At 40.5% G+C, this 19,750-nt stretch overlaps 1 protein-coding gene across 4 annotated transcripts in view; it reads right to left on the bottom strand.

Moving 5' to 3' along the window:
* Positions 1 to 11,765, bottom strand: part of FAM184A (family with sequence similarity 184 member A) — an 88,492-nt gene extending 76,727 nt beyond the window's left edge. For 3 of the 4 annotated variants that reach the window (XM_031456229.2, XM_031456228.2, XM_064486734.1), the window contains exon 1: positions 11,527 to 11,765. In XM_031456229.2, coding sequence (XP_031312089.1) covers positions 11,527 to 11,694 — 168 coding nt within the window. In that variant the 5' untranslated portion in view covers positions 11,695 to 11,765. The remainder of the gene's footprint in view (positions 1 to 11,526) is intronic. The other variant, XM_031456227.2, reaches the window with a different exon arrangement.
* Between the last annotated feature and the right edge of the window lie 7,985 nt (positions 11,766 to 19,750).

Below are 19,750 nucleotides of genomic sequence, written 5' to 3'. Positions count from 1 at the left end.
GGGCATTATCTACACACACACACCGATGGTCCTCTCAATTCCTACATTTCCCTTTGTCTATCAGCTTCATCTTAACCCACTTCCTTCCCTATGTAGCACACAACTAAGAGTGGATTAACTGCACGACTTACTCTATCAAAGCTCCTTCATTCTCTTAAATCCCAGTTCTACTATACCTATCAGGCAAAACTCAGGCTTTGGATTAATCCTTTAATGCCATGCCTTCTCTCCTACATTTGCTGAACAATGGTGGTCCTCTCCATAGGACAGCATAGGACTTTGCAGAAAACTGCAAAGCATTCCAATTGATACCAGACATCACGTTTAATTTCCTCTTAGGACAGCCACACATCTCACTGATCTTTTCACTTTAATCTTGTCAGCTCTTTTCTCCTTCTTCCCCCAGCAATTATTCTAAATGTTTTCTGTTCTGCTTAAGGCCCCAAACACTCATGATTTTAATAATCACCTATACGCTAATGACTTTTAAATTTCATTTCTATCCCTGTAGCTTAAGACACATACCCAAATGTTTGCTAAATATTTCTACCTAGGTATACATGGCCATCTCAAACTCTCTGAACTCATTATAACATCTTCAATCAATTCTGATTCCCTCTTGGGGGGAATCAGCCTCCAAAATGGCCCTTAATGGTCTGTGTCTCCTGGTATTCAAATCCTTGTGTAGTCACCTCCTCCATCACACCATGGTTGGTCTGTGTAACCAACAGAATACTGCAAAGGCGATGCTATGTCATTCTAAGATTATGTTATGAAAAGACTGTAACTTCCATCTTGGTCTCTCTCCCCTCCACTCCCTGGGATCACCAGTTACAGAGAGTCTCACTTGTGAGGCACTAAGGTCTTGGGCAAACAACACATGAGTCAACTCCAAAGTGGAGCCTCCAGCCCCAGTCAAGTCTTCAGCTTGACTGCAACCTCATGAGCAGCCCTCTTTCTCACATCCATCACTCTGACACTGACTCCCCTGCCTCCCTCTTTCACTCAGAAGAATCCTGGTGATTAAACTTGCCCCATCCAAATAATCAAGGATAATCTCTCCATGTCAAGATCCTTAACTTAATCATACCTGTGAACAAAATGTAACATATTCACAGGTTCCAGGGATTAGGGCGTGTATGTCTTGGAGTGGGGGAATGGCATCATTCTGCCACAATCCAGTCCCCTAATTTTCTCTGGCAAAGTTCCACAATCCAGAAATAGAAACAGATGAAACAAAGAGCAAGGGTGACAGACCCAGGATTGAAGGCTAAAGACACGTAGCCCTGAAGAGCGATATTAAAGTGACAGGCTTGGTTGCAGTCAAACTTTGCTGATGCCTTCATGACCACAGAGTTCTCTTATCTGGGCTCCTTTCCCACCAGTATTTTTTAATCATCACCAGGCGATTGAGACAAGAAAGCGTGTACTGATATGAACATACTCCATGATCAACAATGAAAGTGCTTATTTTCTAGGTCATTTAAGGAAGATACATATCAAAATAGAACCAGTAAGACTAAATATCTACCAAACATTCTGTATTTGAATAAATGGTTTTTAAAGAGTTTTCTGTATGTTACATAAAGTTAATCTAGAAACTAACAACCAAATGTTCTGCAGTCTCAGGGAGTAAAAGATTTCTAGTTATCTTTAGGTACAAAGTCTTAACAAAACCAACTCCCACACTGACAGTTTGTGTTGGGAAGAAAGGAACTGTAAATGTAAACATTTTAAGCAAATGAGTATAAAAAACAAGGCTTTTGTTTCAATTTAAATAAGTCAATATTATATTCTGAAAAGGTTCACTCCATGCTATGGAATAATTCAAACATTTTATTCCTTTTTTTGACCCAGGGCAATGTGGTAGATCCCAGTTGAGATTATGAAGACTACAATTCACAAACAAGGAGAGAATCGATTGTAATTTTATCCTATGCTCATGATTGCAGGGTGGCTGCTAGGTGACTGGCAACTAGCACAAAAGATGAGTACTCCTGCCCCCACCATCCCTTCCAGCCCTCCCATCTGAGAGTGTTCAGGGAAATAATAACAGTCAAACCCACACTCATGTGAGGGTGGTTAGGGTGGTAACACATCTGACAAACCAGAGCAGGGCCAAGGTAAACAGCAGATGCAAAGTTCTGCATTCATTTTTAGACACAGTAGATCCTCATTACTCGTGGATTCCCTACTTCCAAATTCACGTACTTGCTCAAATGTATATGTAACCTCAAAATCTAACACTTACAGTGTGCTAGGCTTCAGTCAAGCATGAGTTATAGTGCTGCTGGCTGTAAGTTCTCTGTTAATGAATCAACAGTATGTATTAAATAAGGTGTTGTTAAAGAAAAATACACCTAAAACAAGGTTATACATTGATGGCTTGATGAAAACGTAACCACAGGATGTCAGAAACATAACCCTGTACGTCCCTTGAATAACTTGATAGAACATAACTACCTTAAATAATGAAAATTAACTCTCTTTTATTTTCTGTTCAACCTTTACTTTTGATAGCTGTGGTCTCTAAAAATGTGGAATACATCTCCACCAGAGGAGAAAATACACATAAAACATACTTAATTGCTAGAGACGATGCCAGCAGACTGAAGCAAGGGGGAGGGGCCTGGAGAGTGGGTACAAATGGAGATTTATTGACTTCTCCTACACAGATTATCTCTCTTACCCTTTATAATAATTCTATGAGATAGGCTTTGTTATTCTTATTTGTATACAGATGAGGCGGCTGAGGCTCTGAGAGATTAAAACACTCACTAAAAGTCACAGTCTGGTAAATGGTGAAGCAGAAATTCAAACTGGGGTCTATCTAAGCCACTGAACCACACCTCTGACCGGTATGGTGGGCTCTGCTGCCTCCCTGGGCCAATGGCTCGGGGAACGTGGTCCTCTGGCCCACCCACGAGAGACCGAAAGCACAAACCCCAATACATATCCATTAGCTCCTGGGATTCAGAAGACTGAAATTTCCCTTACCCCCCTTTATCCCTGGTCATTACAGAGATTTGTAACCAGAGAATGTGTCAACATTATTCTTTAAATTTTTCTTAAAAATCTTATTTAAGGAGTTGGAAGGTACTAGCATTGTTTATTTATCTAAGAAAATCAGGTATACTACCCAAAATGCACAAATCAAAAAGAAAAAGCTGCCCATAATTAAACATTTAAAATTTGTCAGATAAAAGTATTCTCTTGATTAAAATGTTCATTTACTTTATTCTGGTCACATTTTCTCAAAAGTCTATAGGGAAACATAATTACCCCCCCCCAAACAAAAATGTATAAGGAAAAAGTGAGAAAAATATATAATCTAAAAATGGAACAGTGAATTAATAGTATTAATTAATAGTGCCTAGCACAGTGTCTTCCACGGACTAGGCATTCAACAAAAGTCTGGCAATCATATGGCTCTATGTGCTCTATTCCAGTCATATTTAAGTCTATCTTCTCTTGTGGCTCTGAGTGGACCGTCGTATTACACACATACAAACACATATCTTTCTCTCAAAATTATTTGTACTTTGTTTACAGAGCGGTTCACTGGGCAAAAGATCTAAGAATAAGAACAGAATATTATTTAGTATTTTGGTTATAAATGTTTTTGAAAGAAATGAGATTCTGTTATTAAACTGTGCATAAGGAGAAACAGAATGAAAGATGCAAATACCTGTGAACACGCAGACACACATTCAACAGAATAAATCTTTCCAACCAGAAGGTCTAATATCTAGAGTATGTAAATAGTCAAATTTTGCAATTCATTTTATATGAGAGAAGTGGCAAATGAAAATTAAAGTAACAGAATTTATTCAGAAATAAAAGTTCAGCATTTGGCACAAGATTAGTACAGGTCTGGCCTAATCTCTTATAAACATACTGATTATCTACAAGGATCTGGAAGTGATAAAGGACTCCATGTAATTTATGAATGGTGTGATTTAAATCTAAGTATATTATTTTGGAAGGTGGAAAATCATTAATCCCTATGGTAACTCTTGAGTTAACTAAAATAATTCATTCTTCAACAACTGTGAAAAGGAATTTATCCTAATGTTTTACTAAAATTTGCAATTTTGTTGATAATTTAAATATTAGCAATGTATTTTATGAACCAAATGTTTATTTCCAAACCTTCTTAAACCCTAAAACAGAGATGGTACATATAAAGAAGTACAGATTAGTAATTTCTATAAGTCATTAAAATACTATCTCCCTTACAGTAAATTAGGTAGTACACAGTAGCTGAGTCTAGTATCCAAATCTCAAGTATTATGGTTGATCACTAAGTCTTGTTTTTCCATCCACAATAGGTCCTTTGGGAGTTTCAGCCTCCATTTATATCTCAAAATGACAGTAGTAAAAGATCTAGGACTAAAAAATTTTCGTATTCAACTTTACTGCTTTTTATACATTCTTGGTAAAGTTTTGGTTTGAAAAAAATATGTAATCATTAATGAAATAAGTTTTGAGGTCTCACTGTTGTAGTTTAGAAGCTAAAAATAAAAGGTTTATTTTCTAAAATATTTGCTTTGGTCTCAAATGTTAAGTATACCAAAATACTGACTACAACTGGCGATCCTCAACCTGCAAAGACTGGTGTTTCCAAAATTCATTTTTATATATTAATTGATTGGCAGTCAGAGACTATTTTCCTAAAGATTTTAAAGGATTGTTAAGTTATGAGGTCAACCTAAAAGAAAAACCTTTATGGCTCAGATTACACACTTGAAATATAAAATATAAACCTGATAGTAATATTTCCCCCACATATTTGTAACATGGTTTTTATTTACAAAAAAAAAATATCCTGAATTCAGTTAGCAATTTTCTTCCATCTCTCTTCAGGTGTTTGTCTCCCAAAAGGGGTGGGGGGCACTAGTTCCAACAGACTTACTGTTCTTTTTATTTATGAGTAGCCTGCAGGACAGAAACCTTCTGCGGTGAAAAAATAAGTATGGCATTAAGAACTTCTATTATTCACATCAATCACATTTCACAGCATAATATTCAAGTTTATCCAAATGCTAAAAAAATTTTTAATCTCATATAAATTAAGCTGAAAGGGGAGAATCACAGTATTTTACCGCTCCTCACCCCACCTTGTTACTTCCTGTTGTCACGTGGAAGCTAACTGGCTTTACAGACCCAGGTTACTCTTCATTCTCATCTCAAATTTAAGAGAGACAAAATTTTCAGAAATACTCATAATTTTAAGAAAGTATAGGAATTTACTTATTAATTAAAATAAACAAATCGCTTCAATCACATTCTGCTGAATGCTTATCCTTCATACTACTTTTGAAGAGGTTGGCAATTAGAAGACAGCAACAGATTTTCCTAAACAAACAAACAAAACAGAGAGGGGATGGGGTGGGGGACTGAAAAAGTTCCAACCCCCTGCCCTCAGGAATGGGACCTAAGCAACAATCCAGTCAACAAAGTAAGCAGTCAGAGGAAAAACATTAAAGTAACCACATAGTAGTAACTTTGACACCAAGTATGACAGTATGTAAATCAATATAATTAAAGAATTTTTTTAAGTCTGGAATGACTAAAGCTCTTAATAGAAACATGAAAATATTGTGACATTTATCTGAGAATACAAAAAAAAAAAAAAAAAAAAAGAGCTGTTACAAATTTGCCAAAGCTACAGTTATAAACTGCACAACCTACGTACCCAGAAATTGTGCAGTGTATGGGAGAGGCATGCTGGTTTCACTCTTACCAAGTCTATGATTCAGATAGTGAGCAAAACATGGTTCCAATATGGGGAAAAACATCTCCGTGGCCTGAACTGAGGAACTGAGTGAGTGATATTAGCTGGAAGGAAGGCATACACAGGAAAAGGAGACCTGCTAGTATAGCTGCCCCTCTCCTAGCCTATTTCAGAGACCTGGGTTCAAGTCCAAGTTCTGCCAGTGACAAGCTGTATAATCTTCAAATGACTTTAGGCCCTCAACTTCCATACCTATAAAATGAGGGGGTTTGGCTGATAAAAATCTACGTTTTCTTCTACTAAACCTTTTAACTCTAAAGGCAATCCCTTTATAAGTTTTTAGACAATTAACAGCATATCATGCTTTTGTGCCCAATCGTAAAATGTAGGATATTAATTCAAACCACTCAAAGATTACACTAAACCACTAAAAGATTACATCCAAGCAACTGCATAATAGAATGACAAAGCTGCAATATAACAAAGGAGGGAAAAAAGATACCAGATTTGGATGTGCCCAGCTGAAAAAACCCAAGTCATAACCAAAACTGAGTATTACTATAAAAGAGAATCCAGGTACTTCAAACAAACCAACTAGTGAGAAATCAGTTGTATTTAACACAGAGAAAATAGGATTGTTTCTGAAAATCTCACTGGTTTTGGTATTCTATAACCACAATCAGCAATAGCAGTCAAAGCAGAGTTCACATTAAATGATCAAAACACTATTTTTCCATACTTGCTAAAGAATCTGGTATATCAATTACCTTCCTTTTGAAATGATAATATTTATATTTTAGACAAAGTGCTTTTTTTTACTTTTGCATCAAAATAATAAGTATATTATGAAATAATATAGCTTTTTGAACCAGTTTGAGGGGAAGTCAGTAAATATTTAAGAGTAATTTAACTTAGATGAAATGACCTAGCATTAATCCTGGAGAGTAGCAGATACAACTCCTGAAAAATATGTACTGATTTTCTCTACTATATATTAAAATTACTTGGTACATCATCATCTTCAATAACTATTTATTAAGCTTTTATACTGCATGCAAAGCACTCATATTAAGGTTACATGAAATATATGATCTTTATAGGTGAGAAACAAAGTACATTTATAAACACAATAAGCAGTGTTCGCAAATTTATATTATTAAGTATCTAATAGAAGTACAGACAATAAATGTTAGAGTAATCCAGAGTAAGGCAAACCCAAAAGGGCCTAGGTTGGTCAGGGCAGTTCTCAAGAGGAGAGACATAAGTTGGGTATTAGAAGACTTTTAAGAAGGGTTTGATGCTAAGCAGAGAACACAAAGCAACTGTTCCTGCTCTTTGGAAACTTATACCCTACCTTATACTAGTTATGTCTGTAAGTGGTAATTGGGCCAAACTATACCAAAAGTACAGTCAACTAAAGTGTTGGATGAGCAGCTAACATTACAAAATATTAAAAGGAAAGTTTCTACTGACAACCAGACAACCGACATCTCAAAGCAGATGTCAAAACATTCTCAAAATTTCCAAAGGAGGCAGTCTAAAGTGTTGAGGTGTGTTATCTCCTACCCTGGACACTAGTGAGAGAAGCTTCAAGGAGAATACAGAGGGGGGTTTGGAGAAGAGTTCCTTGTGGAGGGCTACAGGAACAAGTGCCCTTGCCTTCCAGAGGGAGGGTGGATGGAGGTGGATGCCTGCTCTCACCTAAAGCCTAAAGGAAAGGCTTTGATGGGACTACCTGAAGAGCTTGATATGTGTCTCAATCACTTTGAAGAACATATTGAACTGGAACCTGACTCATCCCTGGAGATTCTAAGGATAAGCAGCTGGATGAAGAGGCAGTGAGAACAGCAGAGAAATGGCTGAACTGGGACCACTTCCAGAGTCTGTCTGGACAAAGAATGAGTGCTCCCCATGGACCAATGTAGGCCCTACAAGAGAGAGAGACAGAGCAAGTTGGGATGACATCATCTGGGTCCATCCAAGGAGCTTAAGTGGAGCTTGCACAGACCTCAGCAGAATGAACATGAAGGTCTTGCCAGATCCAAGAGGCTGAGGAAGACGAAAACCACCAGCCAGAACACAGATGCATTCTCATTGTCAAGCAAGGTGAGGCGAGCAACTGAAGTGGGAGGTGGAGGATCCACAGGTGAAAGAAAGAGCTTTAAACATCTGCCAAGTCTACAACAGCACTGACGCTAGATCACCAGACACTCATCGAATGTTAGTTGCTGCTTTTCTTTCCTCTCTTCCCTTCCTCCTTGTGCAACTTGGGAGGGGTCAGAAACCAGGCGTGGCAAGACAAAGGAGGAGGAGTAGAAAAGCTCAGTCGGAAGAAAAAAGGTCAATGATGCCCCCTTCCCCCTTGCAATAGGCAGAGCTAGGGAGTGGGCACAGGGGAGAAGCGTCATCCTTACCTCAGGTTTGGTTTGGGGTTTTTATTTGTTGGCACTAGACATTTTAATAATCAAATTGAGATTTGTATGACTTAGTCACTGAAGGATAATTTGTAGTATCTAAAAGCAACCAGAAAAGTTAAGTTTATCCACAGGCAGGGGATGAGACAGTCTCACAGAGTAAACTGAAAAGGACAGTGAGTGACAAAAATAAAGCTGTTTTATAATTTCATCCTACAAGTTCTGCTTTTCGACTGAGTGCACTAAAGAGTCAACACTGTGGAGACTAGAGAAGTACACAAATGTGACCTTATAAAACATAACTCAGCCCATCCAGATTCTCTGCCTATCCTGACACAGCTCAGTCATTAACAATTCCAGAAACCTGCCACAACGTGACTCAGGATTCTAACAGTAACTGTTAAAGTTTGACATGGGCAACAGAAATATAACAGACTCACTTTAAAAGGCAGAGACTGCCTTGCTCCCTGCTGTATCTATAACAATTAGCAAAGTGCCTGTTCATAAAAGAAGCTTGAAGAACTGCTGTGTCCTTTCCATAAGATGGCTTGCTATGTTAGGTCCTTAGGAAACAGAATCTGAACAAACATGCCTGCAGCTGAGATTGCTTTTGAGTTAGTCAAAAATATGTTACTGTGTATAAAGTTATGTAGATTACTTTCATCCTTCTTCTCTCATTGTCAGCCAAATCTCTGAAAATTGCATATTGTATTTTCAATACTGTACTTACAAAAACAGAGCAAATGTGTAAACTTTAAACTCTGATATTCAAATACAAGAAAAATTACTATACACACTTTTAAAGAATTTAGCAGAAAACCCACAAAAGAAATGCAATATCACATAATGCTATTAAGGCAGAATGGTTTATTTTTAAAAGAAAGGAGCATTTTAAAAACATACTATCCAATATTTTACTAATACTTTGTTTGTTGGCATATAGTAGCTCTTCTCAGTGACAGCCTGAATTAAGCGCCTACTACAGTAGAGAGTTATAGTATCATCTTGTCTCTTCTAAAGGTTAGGAAACTGGGCCTCAGAGTTTAATGACTTGCCTAAGGTCATACTACCAATAAGTGGTAAAGTACAAATTTTAACTCAAGACTGTGTCAGATCCCCAAGCCATGCTAACTGTGATGCTGAAGAGTTGAGTTCCGTTGACTCACTTCTAAAAGAAATAAAATTCTATTTTTGGTTACCTTTATAATATCTAACTTTGAAATACGAGCTATTGCCAAGTTTCAACCACAGTTCTATTAACATATCTCTACTGAGGTGAATTTATCAATAAACTCCTCATGAGTGAAAATTCTATACAGCAGATAACAGTAAAGTTTCTAACAAGCAATATTATTCCTCATGATATCATTCTTATTGTACAGTATTTACAATATATGTGTCTATAAAATTGACAGTTTCCAAATTGTTACCTAAGGGAAGCAGGTTTTATTGTATGTTTTAGAAACTGAAGGTTGTTGGCTGAAATAGAGTCCTAATATCACACTGTTTCATTCTCCTGTCTTGTCTTAGTAATAAAGGCAAGAGACAGGGGTGGGATATTTCAGTGTAAATCAGTGGTTCTCCACTTGGAATGATCCCTGCCCACCCCTTCCCAGGATATCAGGCAATGCCTGGAGACATGTTTATCGCCACAATTGTGGGTGCATGGAACCTACCAGGTAGCACCGGGGACAGTGCTAAACATCCTACAATGCACAGGACAGCCCTGCCTGCTCCCAACAGTCTAAAATGTCAGCTGTACCAAGGTTGAGAAACTCCAGTATAAAGGATTAAACGTCTGAGGCACTGAGCAGAAGCAGTGGTGTGAGCGTTTAGAGATTGTAACTACAAACACTAAATCAGAGTGCAAGCAATACTCAGTAAAGATTAGCTGTAGCACGCAAGCTGTAATGAGAGCGCAGGCCTGAGGGCAGCCTTCTGCTTCGTTAGATTTGAGGTGGGCAGTATAAAGAGAAAAAGCGATTGCAACTTCTATTCATACTCCCACCTTCAACGGTTGTGCTGAATTTTTGTTCCTGATAAAAGAACAGGAAATCTGAAAAAAAGCTTAAGTAAAAAGAAAAGCAGCTTACTGAAGAGAAAAGAAACTTCTTTTATTAAACTGTACACAGTTCCACTACCAAGCAAAATTTCCCCAAACGCTGCCTTGCTCTTTGCCTGGATGAGTTTTACGGTTACGCACTTGCACCTTTTCCTTTGCTCGTCCACTTGATCTCTCATCCCTCAGTCCTTTCAGCTATTTTTGTTTCTACTCTCAATCACATTTCTTCACCAAAATATCTTTACCTACTTCCTGTCCCTTTCCAATCCCTCTTCCTTCTTTTCCACTCTTCCAACATTGTCTAGCCTGACCCTCTCGAAAGTGCCAACTAGTAATGCAATTATATAAGGCGAATTTGGGAGTTGAAAGAGTCAAGACTTCAGAGGTTATCCTGGAGCAAACCTCACAATGCCCGCCTCTCTTCACGTGCCAACACTCGTAACAAGTGGTTAGCCCACTCAGCTTAAACACATTACGTTCTATCACCTCTACTTTCAAAAACCACGAATCACTTCTTCTCACTTAATGGGTATGGCAAGGCTGCTCCTGAGATCTAAACAGAGCAGTTTAATGGATCTAAATTGCTCTTGCTCCACAGATACCAACTCTTTCTCCTTATCAACATTTACTAAACTAGAAAAACCTCACTGTTCAAGTACCATCCTAAACTACAACTGGCCAAATTTGCAGGCTCTTTGCTCTTTACAAATTCTGTTCTGGTAGACTGAAGCATTTAACTAAATGCACACACATGATTCATCTAAAAAGCCTTGTTTGACATTTTGTCAGGATAAGGAATGACTCATTGAATACCCAAAATGGCACGAAAGGTATGTTTTACCCTCCTGCACCGCTCAGGTTTATTCTCCACTTAACTACGTAACCGGCAAGATACTAATGAATTCCGAAGATTCTGGTTCGTGTTGGGTAAATACGGTACTGTACTCTACAGTACTGTAGTGTAAAGCCTCCTGAAGTCTTGGCAGATGCACGAGAGCAAAACTAAAGTGATTTATTATAGTGCAATAAACGTAGATTTGTCCTAATTTGTTTTGTGCTGACTTACCCCTGAAGGATAACAGGGTGCAAATCCCATAAACCTAGCCATGCCGTCGACCTGTTTAGTTTAAATTAACTAGCGTTGCACCGAAGTTTGAACGATTCTTGGAGGTACGTCTCTGGTTGTTGCTTCCCCAGAACCAGCCCCCTTCAACTGTGCGTAACCTCCCAGGCCGGCAGGTGGGCCGGGCAGGCGGGCCCGGCGCGGCTCGCACGGGGTCTCCGCGGCGCCGATCCCGCAGCCGCGCCCTTACCTTGGTGAGCTGGGCGATCTTCTTGCTCATTTTCAGGTGCATGTCCTGGCTGTAGTCCACGCTGTGCCCCGCCTGCTGCGCGGCGGCCGGCGAGGGCGCGAATTTGGCCGTCCCGGCCGCCGAGGCGCCGTAATAGTGCTGCTGCCAGCTCATGCCCGGGGTCGCCATCTTCCCGGCAGACCCCGGCCGGGGCAGCGGTCCCCACGCTCGGGGGGCGGCCCGCCGAGCGACGGCGGCTGGGACGTAGGAGCCCGGGCGGCCGTTTCCGGACCCGACACCCGGCGCCCGCCAGCCGCGGCCGCCCGCGCCCACCCGCCCGCCGTCCCCCGGTCACCGCCGTCCAGGGACGGGGCGGCCCCGCCGGCCCGAAGCCGCGGGCTACACCGGCGCGGGGCAGAGTCCGGTGGCGGCGGCCCGGGGCCCGATCCGCTGTCGCCCGCTCTTCAGCTCGCGCTCGGCGGGGGCGTCGTGGGCAGCCTGGCCCCGCAGGTCCCGTTCCTACCGCGTACCAAGACCCAGCCTGACGGCCGCCGCCGTGACTGCTGCGGGAGGAGGAGACGACGCGGGCTGCTGCGGGAGGAGGCGGGGACGCGGAGGAGGACGCGGGAGCCGCGGAGCCGCCGTTACCAGGGCGCGCGGCCCGCGGAGCGCGCGGGGACGACGACGTCATTTCCCCGCAGCCAAGCTCCGCCCCGCGCCGCCGCCGCCGCCGCCGCCTCCGGCCCCGCAGCCCAGCAGCCCCGCAGCCAGTGCGGGCGCTTCTCCGAGGGCCCGCAGCCGCCGGAGGCTTTCCCTGCGGCGGGGACCCGCGAGGCCCCGCCAGACGGTGGTAAAGCCTGTGTGCCGCGCATGCTAGGGAAGATGAGGCTGTGGTCACGTTCGGCTTGTAGAACGCGTGCTGATTTACTGAGCCTTTCCACGTGCATCTTCACGTGCGCTGGGCCCAAGTGGCTCTTCCCCAAGAAGAGCGGCAAATTCACATCCAGCTCCCTCCCAACGTTGGCCTCAGCACCTGAGACGTGGGTAATGAAGTCACGGAGAGTCAGATAACCCTTACCCTGACCCTTCCTTCCAAACTCACACAAGTATGATTGTTAACGCCTTAAGCGGACCTACTACGTGCCAGGGACTGTCCCTCATTCAACGTTAAGTACGTGCTGAGTGTACACACCTCATCAGTCAATTGATACAGCATTGCACCAGTCTAGTGGAACCACAGGCCATTATATATGAAATCTAGCCAACTAGAAGTAAAGGGAGAAAACAAGCTGGAACAAGATGTCAGCTCCTTAAGGATTTGGGGCTGGGCCAAAATGTGTCATTACTTACGCATTTTCATCGAACTAAATGTATCTATTTCGTACTATTTTTCTTCTTTTCACCTAACTAAATGTGTTTATTTCCTACTATTTTTCTGCTAACATCTCTACACCTGCGAGTCAAATTACTATTACTATTTTTAATATGTATCCTGTGTTGAGATCATTTTAGGGCATTCTTAACACAAACTTTAAAAATACAGATTTGTGCCTATTTTTTAGAAATCTATTTTCATGCAGTTTTGCAGGATTGAATCCTCTCATGTTATAATAAGTAGTTTTTCTTTAGGATGCAACTAACCATCCTATAAATCTGAGCTTATTACCAAATCCCACTGGGGGCCATATTGACATAAAGTACTTGATTGTGACAAAATCTAAATCAGCAAGGTGAAGATTGAATAGGAACTTGAAATACTTCCAGAACTGTTGGAATTCCAGAAAGGAAGCTCAAAATTGGTTACCTCTTTTCCCAGATGCTAGGTACTCAGACTTCCCTCTAATAGAACTTTCAGAAAATAAGTTGTCTAGTTCCAAGGTTCTGAATGGAGCAGATGGCCAGAAACAAACATCGTGCAAATTTTGCTCCCTTCTTAAAAACTAATGATCAAATGAAATTAGAGAATTAGGAGCTAGTGTTATTTCATCAAATTCTAGGCATGGAAGATTCACAATCATTTTAGAACTCTCAAGTCCTTTACAGTCTACGCAGAAGTGTATGCTCAAAAAGCTCCCTAAGTTCCCCTGAATTTTTATAGCTAAGTCTTGACAGGGACAAAGAAAGTGTTTTTGTCTCTATGATATAGTGGGAAAAATATAGGACTGGAAATAAGAGCAACGTGTAGCCTCAGCTGAGTGACAACTAGTTCATCCCTCAAGTGCCTCCTCTGAAAGGACAGTGTTATCTGTCCCTTCCAGCTCGAACTCCGGAGTTAGAAGTGGCCCACTGGCAATTCACTCTGAACCTCGTGAGTTCCTGCCATCACTACACAGCATAGCCCAACAAGAGCCTTTTCCCAAATACTCTGCTCAATAGACACCCCGTGTCATTCCGTGAATTTAATAGTTTTACCTGACCACAGTGGGATAAAACAAGATAAAGAATTCTGCTTAATTATAAGTAACACACAGAAACAAAGAGTAATATAATACATACAGAATCCCATCACCCAGAATCTCATTTTTTAAAAATCCAGTAAAGGAGTTGTGCAATAGGAGAGAAAACAGGAAAAGCTAGTTAGGCAAGAAATCTTTATTTAGTACCTGTTTCTCTCATGAGATGATTTATGCAGAAATATTTCTCAAATGCCATATTTTGTGCCAGGTGTTGCGTTAGATGCTAAGGCTGCAGTGATGACTAAGAGTCAGTCTCTGCTCTCAGGAAGTTAGCCGTCTAGTGGAAAAGACAGATAAGTAATAAGATGTGATACAGTGTGGTAAGTGTTGATTAAAGGAATTCACAAAAGGGGTCCTTAACCCAGCCTTGGAGTGTCAGAAAAGGCTTCACACATGCAAAAAGGTCATATCTGACCGGATTCCTGAAGGATGAAGTTTTCAGATGAAGAGAGGTAGTAGACATGGACTCCATGAAGCAGAGCATGTAGCAGGATTATTCAGGAGTAGGATCTTATTTGCCTTGATAGAGAGGTTGGGGCTTTATTCTAAAGGCAATGATGAGCCACTGAAGGGCTTTAAGCAGGTGAATGAAATAATCAGATTTGTATTTTAGTAACATAATTCTTGTGACTTTGAAAAATGGATGACATGGGAAACCCTAGACAGCAGTACCTAAACTTAAAAATTAAAATGAGGATTGAGATGTGTGCTCAAAAGTTAGTGGACCAAAATCATTGGCAACAAAAGAAAAAACAGATAAATTGAACTTCATCAAAATTTAAAACTTTTGCGCATGAAAGGATATTAGCAACAGGGTAAAAACACAACCCTTTGAGAAGATATTTGCAAATTATATATCTGATAAGGGATTAATATCCAGAACGTATGAAGAACTCCTACAACTCAACAATAACAACAACAAAACAACCCAATTGAAAAATGGGCAGAGGACTTGAATATACATTTCTCCAAAGAACTTATACAATGCTCAGTAAGCACATTAGGGAAATGCAAATCAAAATCACAATGAGATACTGCTTCACACTCATTAGAATGGTTATTATAAAAACAAACAAGACAAAACAGAAAGTAACAAGTATTATATGAAGAATTTGGGGCCCTTGTGCATTGCTAGTAGGAATGTTAAATGGTGCAGCTGCTATAGAAAACAGTATGGCAGTTCCTTGAGAAATGAAACTTAGAATTACCATATGATCTAGCAATTCCACTTCTGGGTATGTATCCAAAATAATTGAAAGCAAAGACTCAAAGAGATATTTGTAAATATTTGTACACCAATGTTCACAGGAGCATTATTAACAGTAGCCAAAAGGTGGAAACCACCCAAGTATATATCAACAGATGAATGGATAAATAAAATGTGGTAGATATATAGATACATATGTATTTATATATAGGCATATTATTCATCCTTAAAAAAGGATATTCTGATATGCTACAAGATGGTTGAATTTTGAAGACGTTATGCTAAGTGAAATAAGTAAATCACAAAGGGAAATATACTGTACGATTCCATTTATATGACGTACCTAGAGTAGTCAAATTCACAGATACAGGAAGTATGCTATCTCACATATGTAAAAAGTTATACATCAATTATATCTCAGTTATAAAAAAGAAAGTAAGATGGTGGTTGCCAGGACTGAAAGGAGGTGGAAATGGGGAGTTATTCTTCAATGGGCATGGAGTTTCAGGTTGGAATGATAAAGTTCTGGTGGTAGAAGTACAACAATGCAAATGTATTTGATGCACTGAATTGTACTCTTAAGAATGGTTAATATGTATGTATATGTATGATTGAAACATTTTGCTATACACCAGAAACTGACACAACGTTGTAAATTGACTATACTTCAATAGAAAATAAAAAAAGAACTTTAAAAAAAGAATGGTTACAATGGTAAATTTTATGTTATGTATGTTTTACCACAATAGAAAAAAAAAGTGGACACTGATTTCTTCAATGAAACATATCCTTGCTACTTATGGGAAATCTATTCTAGAGAACAACTAGAGAATGCTGTTCCATCAACCAACAGGCATTTATTGAATGCTTCCTTTGTGGAGGTGGAACAGTCATTTTCTACTTGAGATTGTGGTTAGCTATAGAGACCATCTGGATTTTAGTTTTGAGAGAAGGAAGAAGTGAGGAAATGTCCTTTTATCTTTTTTCCTCCTTCCCACTTGGGCCAGAAGAGTCATAGAGATGAAATCAGACAGTCAATTGAGAATGGCAGTAAATATCTACAAAAATGCATGACAAGTGAAGGTGGCTGGGTGATCTCCAAGGAAAGTTCTAGCTCTCTTCTCTTCTGTATCGCATTGTTAAGCCCCTTAGGAACATTCAGCACTTAAATGGGACTTAAGCTAAGGTGATGCATTAAGGCTTAATTGCATAAGGGACTCAATCCGTGGAGACTGTACAAGCAACTGGACTCCAATGGAATCAATAAACACACGAGCTCTGTGCAAGACTTCACACAAAGACAGAACATATTTTGCATTAAACAAATTGTCATTTTCAAATGACAATTCTCTTGCTGCAAGGTTCCAAGTAAAATGGAAACAGTATCAGTATCCTGATACTCCAGGCCTGATTGTGCCACTAAGCCACCTCTTCTTCTTCATCTTTAAAGCAAGGACATTGACTAAATGATCTTGAGGGTTCTTACCTTTCTCACATATTACATGATGAATTATCTCATATTTTTAGGACATAATTTTGTTATATTCATTTGGATATACCAAAAATCAATCATGTCCCAACCTTCACTTTTACTTTCTAACACACCCAAAGCATAGTACACATATAATCCTAAATTAGATTGTAGATCTGCACAGATAAATCCAGATGGCTGTAAACTGGTAGACATCACTATGAGTTTGACTGTCATTCATTGATGTCTTGCTATGTGCTTCTTTCTCTTTTTCCCTCTTTACTTTTTGTTCCTTCCCCATGAGTTCAGAAAACTCATCTGTCACATCAGTCAACTGCAAATAGTATTGAATACCTTCTAAAATGTACAATCCATAATAATGTTTAATAAATGTTTGTTTCTGAATTTTAGTTGACCTCACTTCCTCCACCAAAAATATTATTAGCTTTTCCTTTACTAACAAAGCCAAATCTTTCTAAAAACTTCATGATCAACCGGCAGCTAACTGGTTTATCAATCTGCTTTGTTTGGGTTCCTCTGAAAGCAGAGATTAAATCAGGTAATTTATTCAGTAGGTGATCATGAGCCAGAGAAACTGAAAGAGATAAGAAGGAAAAACCATTAGAGGATATATTATTGATCTGGCTAACACTTTGATCAATTGGGACTCAGTCCCACTAAGGACTCTCTGAGGAATGGTATAGAATGTGTGTCAGCATTTTCCCTCCTGAGGACAAAAGGCGGACACATTTATCTACTGTCTCCCTTCACTCCTTGGTTGAGAGTGGCTCCCAGAGGAATTAACTTCCCTGTGTGTCTGATCATTCAGTATATGTTCAGCTTTTTAGGGCTTTGGGGAGAGCTGTGAGGAAGAGAGATGCAGCAGGCACTTGAGGGGCCACTGTGGCATGTATAGGAACTGTCCAGCACCTCTGCAGCTGAAATAAAAAGAAGTAGTAACAGACAACAAAAGTATCTGCAGCAGCCTATCACTTACACCTTTCAGATCCATTTTTGTCCTATACAAAATTCATCCTGTCCCTAGTTCTTTAAGTTTGTGGCCAGCTGCTAATTCTCAAGAGGTAACTCCTTCTAAGGCAAGAGAGTTTGTGTAGCAAGCAAATGTCCCTTGCTGCAACTGGTCCAAAGATCATAACATATTTATCAGGTCCCTTCTCCACCACCCATTTTAGATTTTATCCTTAGCAAGCACTGCTACTGGTCTAAGTTATTTGCTTGGTGGGGAGATCCAGGCCTTCATCTCTGAGAAGTTTAAGCCTTGCTTATGTCAGGCTCAGGGTGCTATAATTTTTCATTTGGTACTATCACCAGGTATGGAAGAATAAGGTGAATCCTAGTGAATCTTCTGAGATCTAGAAATACTCCTCCTTGTCCCCATTATCTAGCAACAACCCTAGGTGTTCATGACCATCACATTAATTACCCCGCTGATATAAAAAGTGTCTTTACTTAACTTCTGATCTTTTGGAATAAAGAACCAAAGTGAGCAGGTGGTAGTCATAGCTATAGGTGTTGTGAGACTCTTACTATGTTCAATACTATAAGTGATTTCCTTCCTCCCATCCTCGGCAGTAGCCAAGACTTAAATCTAATAGCCTTAGGATGCAGGAATAGGACGGGCAAATTCTGCAAGTATTTCTGTTACTGGGTATGATGGTGAGAGGAGCCATTCCTACTTCCCCTCCTTGGTTTCCAGACTCCTGTATTCTAGCTGCCAAGTCCACAGCACCATATATCAATCGCTGGCTCAGTGCATATATAACATCCTGTAGGACAACTCTCAGCTATGCAGGATGTTGTCCCCAAACTAACCTGAGCTCTCAGATAACAATCCTGAAAGATACACTATGAGCAAGGAAGCCAAGCACATACCCAGAATAGGAAATACTTCCTGTAAGGATAAATTGCTTCCTCCTGGGGTAAGGTTGGGGAGAGTTGATGTAATCATTTTGCCACTAAGTGTCTGGCTGTGTCCTTGAGGATTGGTACTCTTTCAATGCTCAGTGCTGGTCTTTGCTGCTGACAAGTCAGAACTTCTGCAGAAGCAGCAGCTATGTCAGTTTGGTGAGAAGGAGCCGTGTCAGTTTGGCTGCTGAGGCCATGCGTGGTCTCCACACCTGCCACAAGGCTACTATATTCATGGGTCCGTGGCACTAGCATTGAGGTGTCAGGAATAGAGACTGGCTGACATTTACCTGAGGAGAATCCTGTCTACCTGGTTTTTAAGAGCCTCCTCAGTGATGGATGCTCTCAGATCGATGTTAGTGTGAGACATAAAGATGTGCATATTTATTTCTACTCCTGCAGGTATTCACATATGCCTCTTCCCCAAATCTTTTTATCCTAAATATCATAATCTTGCTCACATAAGCCCTTGATGAATCAGACAAGTAATTCCCCACTGCACAGGAGAGCATGTATATCCTTATGTCAGGCTAGTTCTTCCTCTATACACCAAGTGCCTGTTCTAAGCTCTGAGAACTGTGAGAGTTTCTCCTCGCCACTCTTCTAGGGCTACCTGTGAAGGGGATAGAGGGCAACAGCAGACCATTTGCACTTGCACCAATGCACTGAGCTAAGCCATCTTTAAAGTAGACTCGGATATTTTTTTTTCCCCTCCTCTGCCACTTGGTCACAGAGGCCGTAGGTGTGGACTGACAGAGACGCACTGATGCAACAGAGGGTAGTAACATGAGAGTCTGGCCACCTGTTTATGAGATTTACTTGTGCCTTCTGGGCTTTCTCAGGCCCGTTCCTGTATGTACCAGTTCTATCATACGGTTGATTGCTGCTGTGCAAGTTCATCTTGTCACTTACATGATTTGACAACATGTTTCCAGTTGCAGCCACTTGATGTCCCAGGGTCAGATTCTCAGTTTCTACTAGGACCCTGGAGTATAGCAGAAACTGTTTTTCAAACAGTGGGTGGTCCACTGTAACGGGAGACATGCCTTAACTCAGAATCTCAGAGCTCTGAGCTGCCACTCTTCCATTGGATATCTCTAGCACCACAGAATCGGTTGGGTCATATGGTCCTAGCAACAAGGAAGCTTGCACCATTGCCCAAACCTGCTGTACAGTCTTCTCTTG

The sequence above is a fragment of the Camelus dromedarius genome, chromosome 6 (assembly GCF_036321535.1).
Source record: "Camelus dromedarius isolate mCamDro1 chromosome 6, mCamDro1.pat, whole genome shotgun sequence".
In the NCBI taxonomy this organism is placed as follows: domain Eukaryota; kingdom Metazoa; phylum Chordata; class Mammalia; order Artiodactyla; family Camelidae; genus Camelus; species Camelus dromedarius.
Note: the sequence above shows the minus strand (reverse complement) of the source record. Positions and strands in the feature narration are given on the sequence as shown.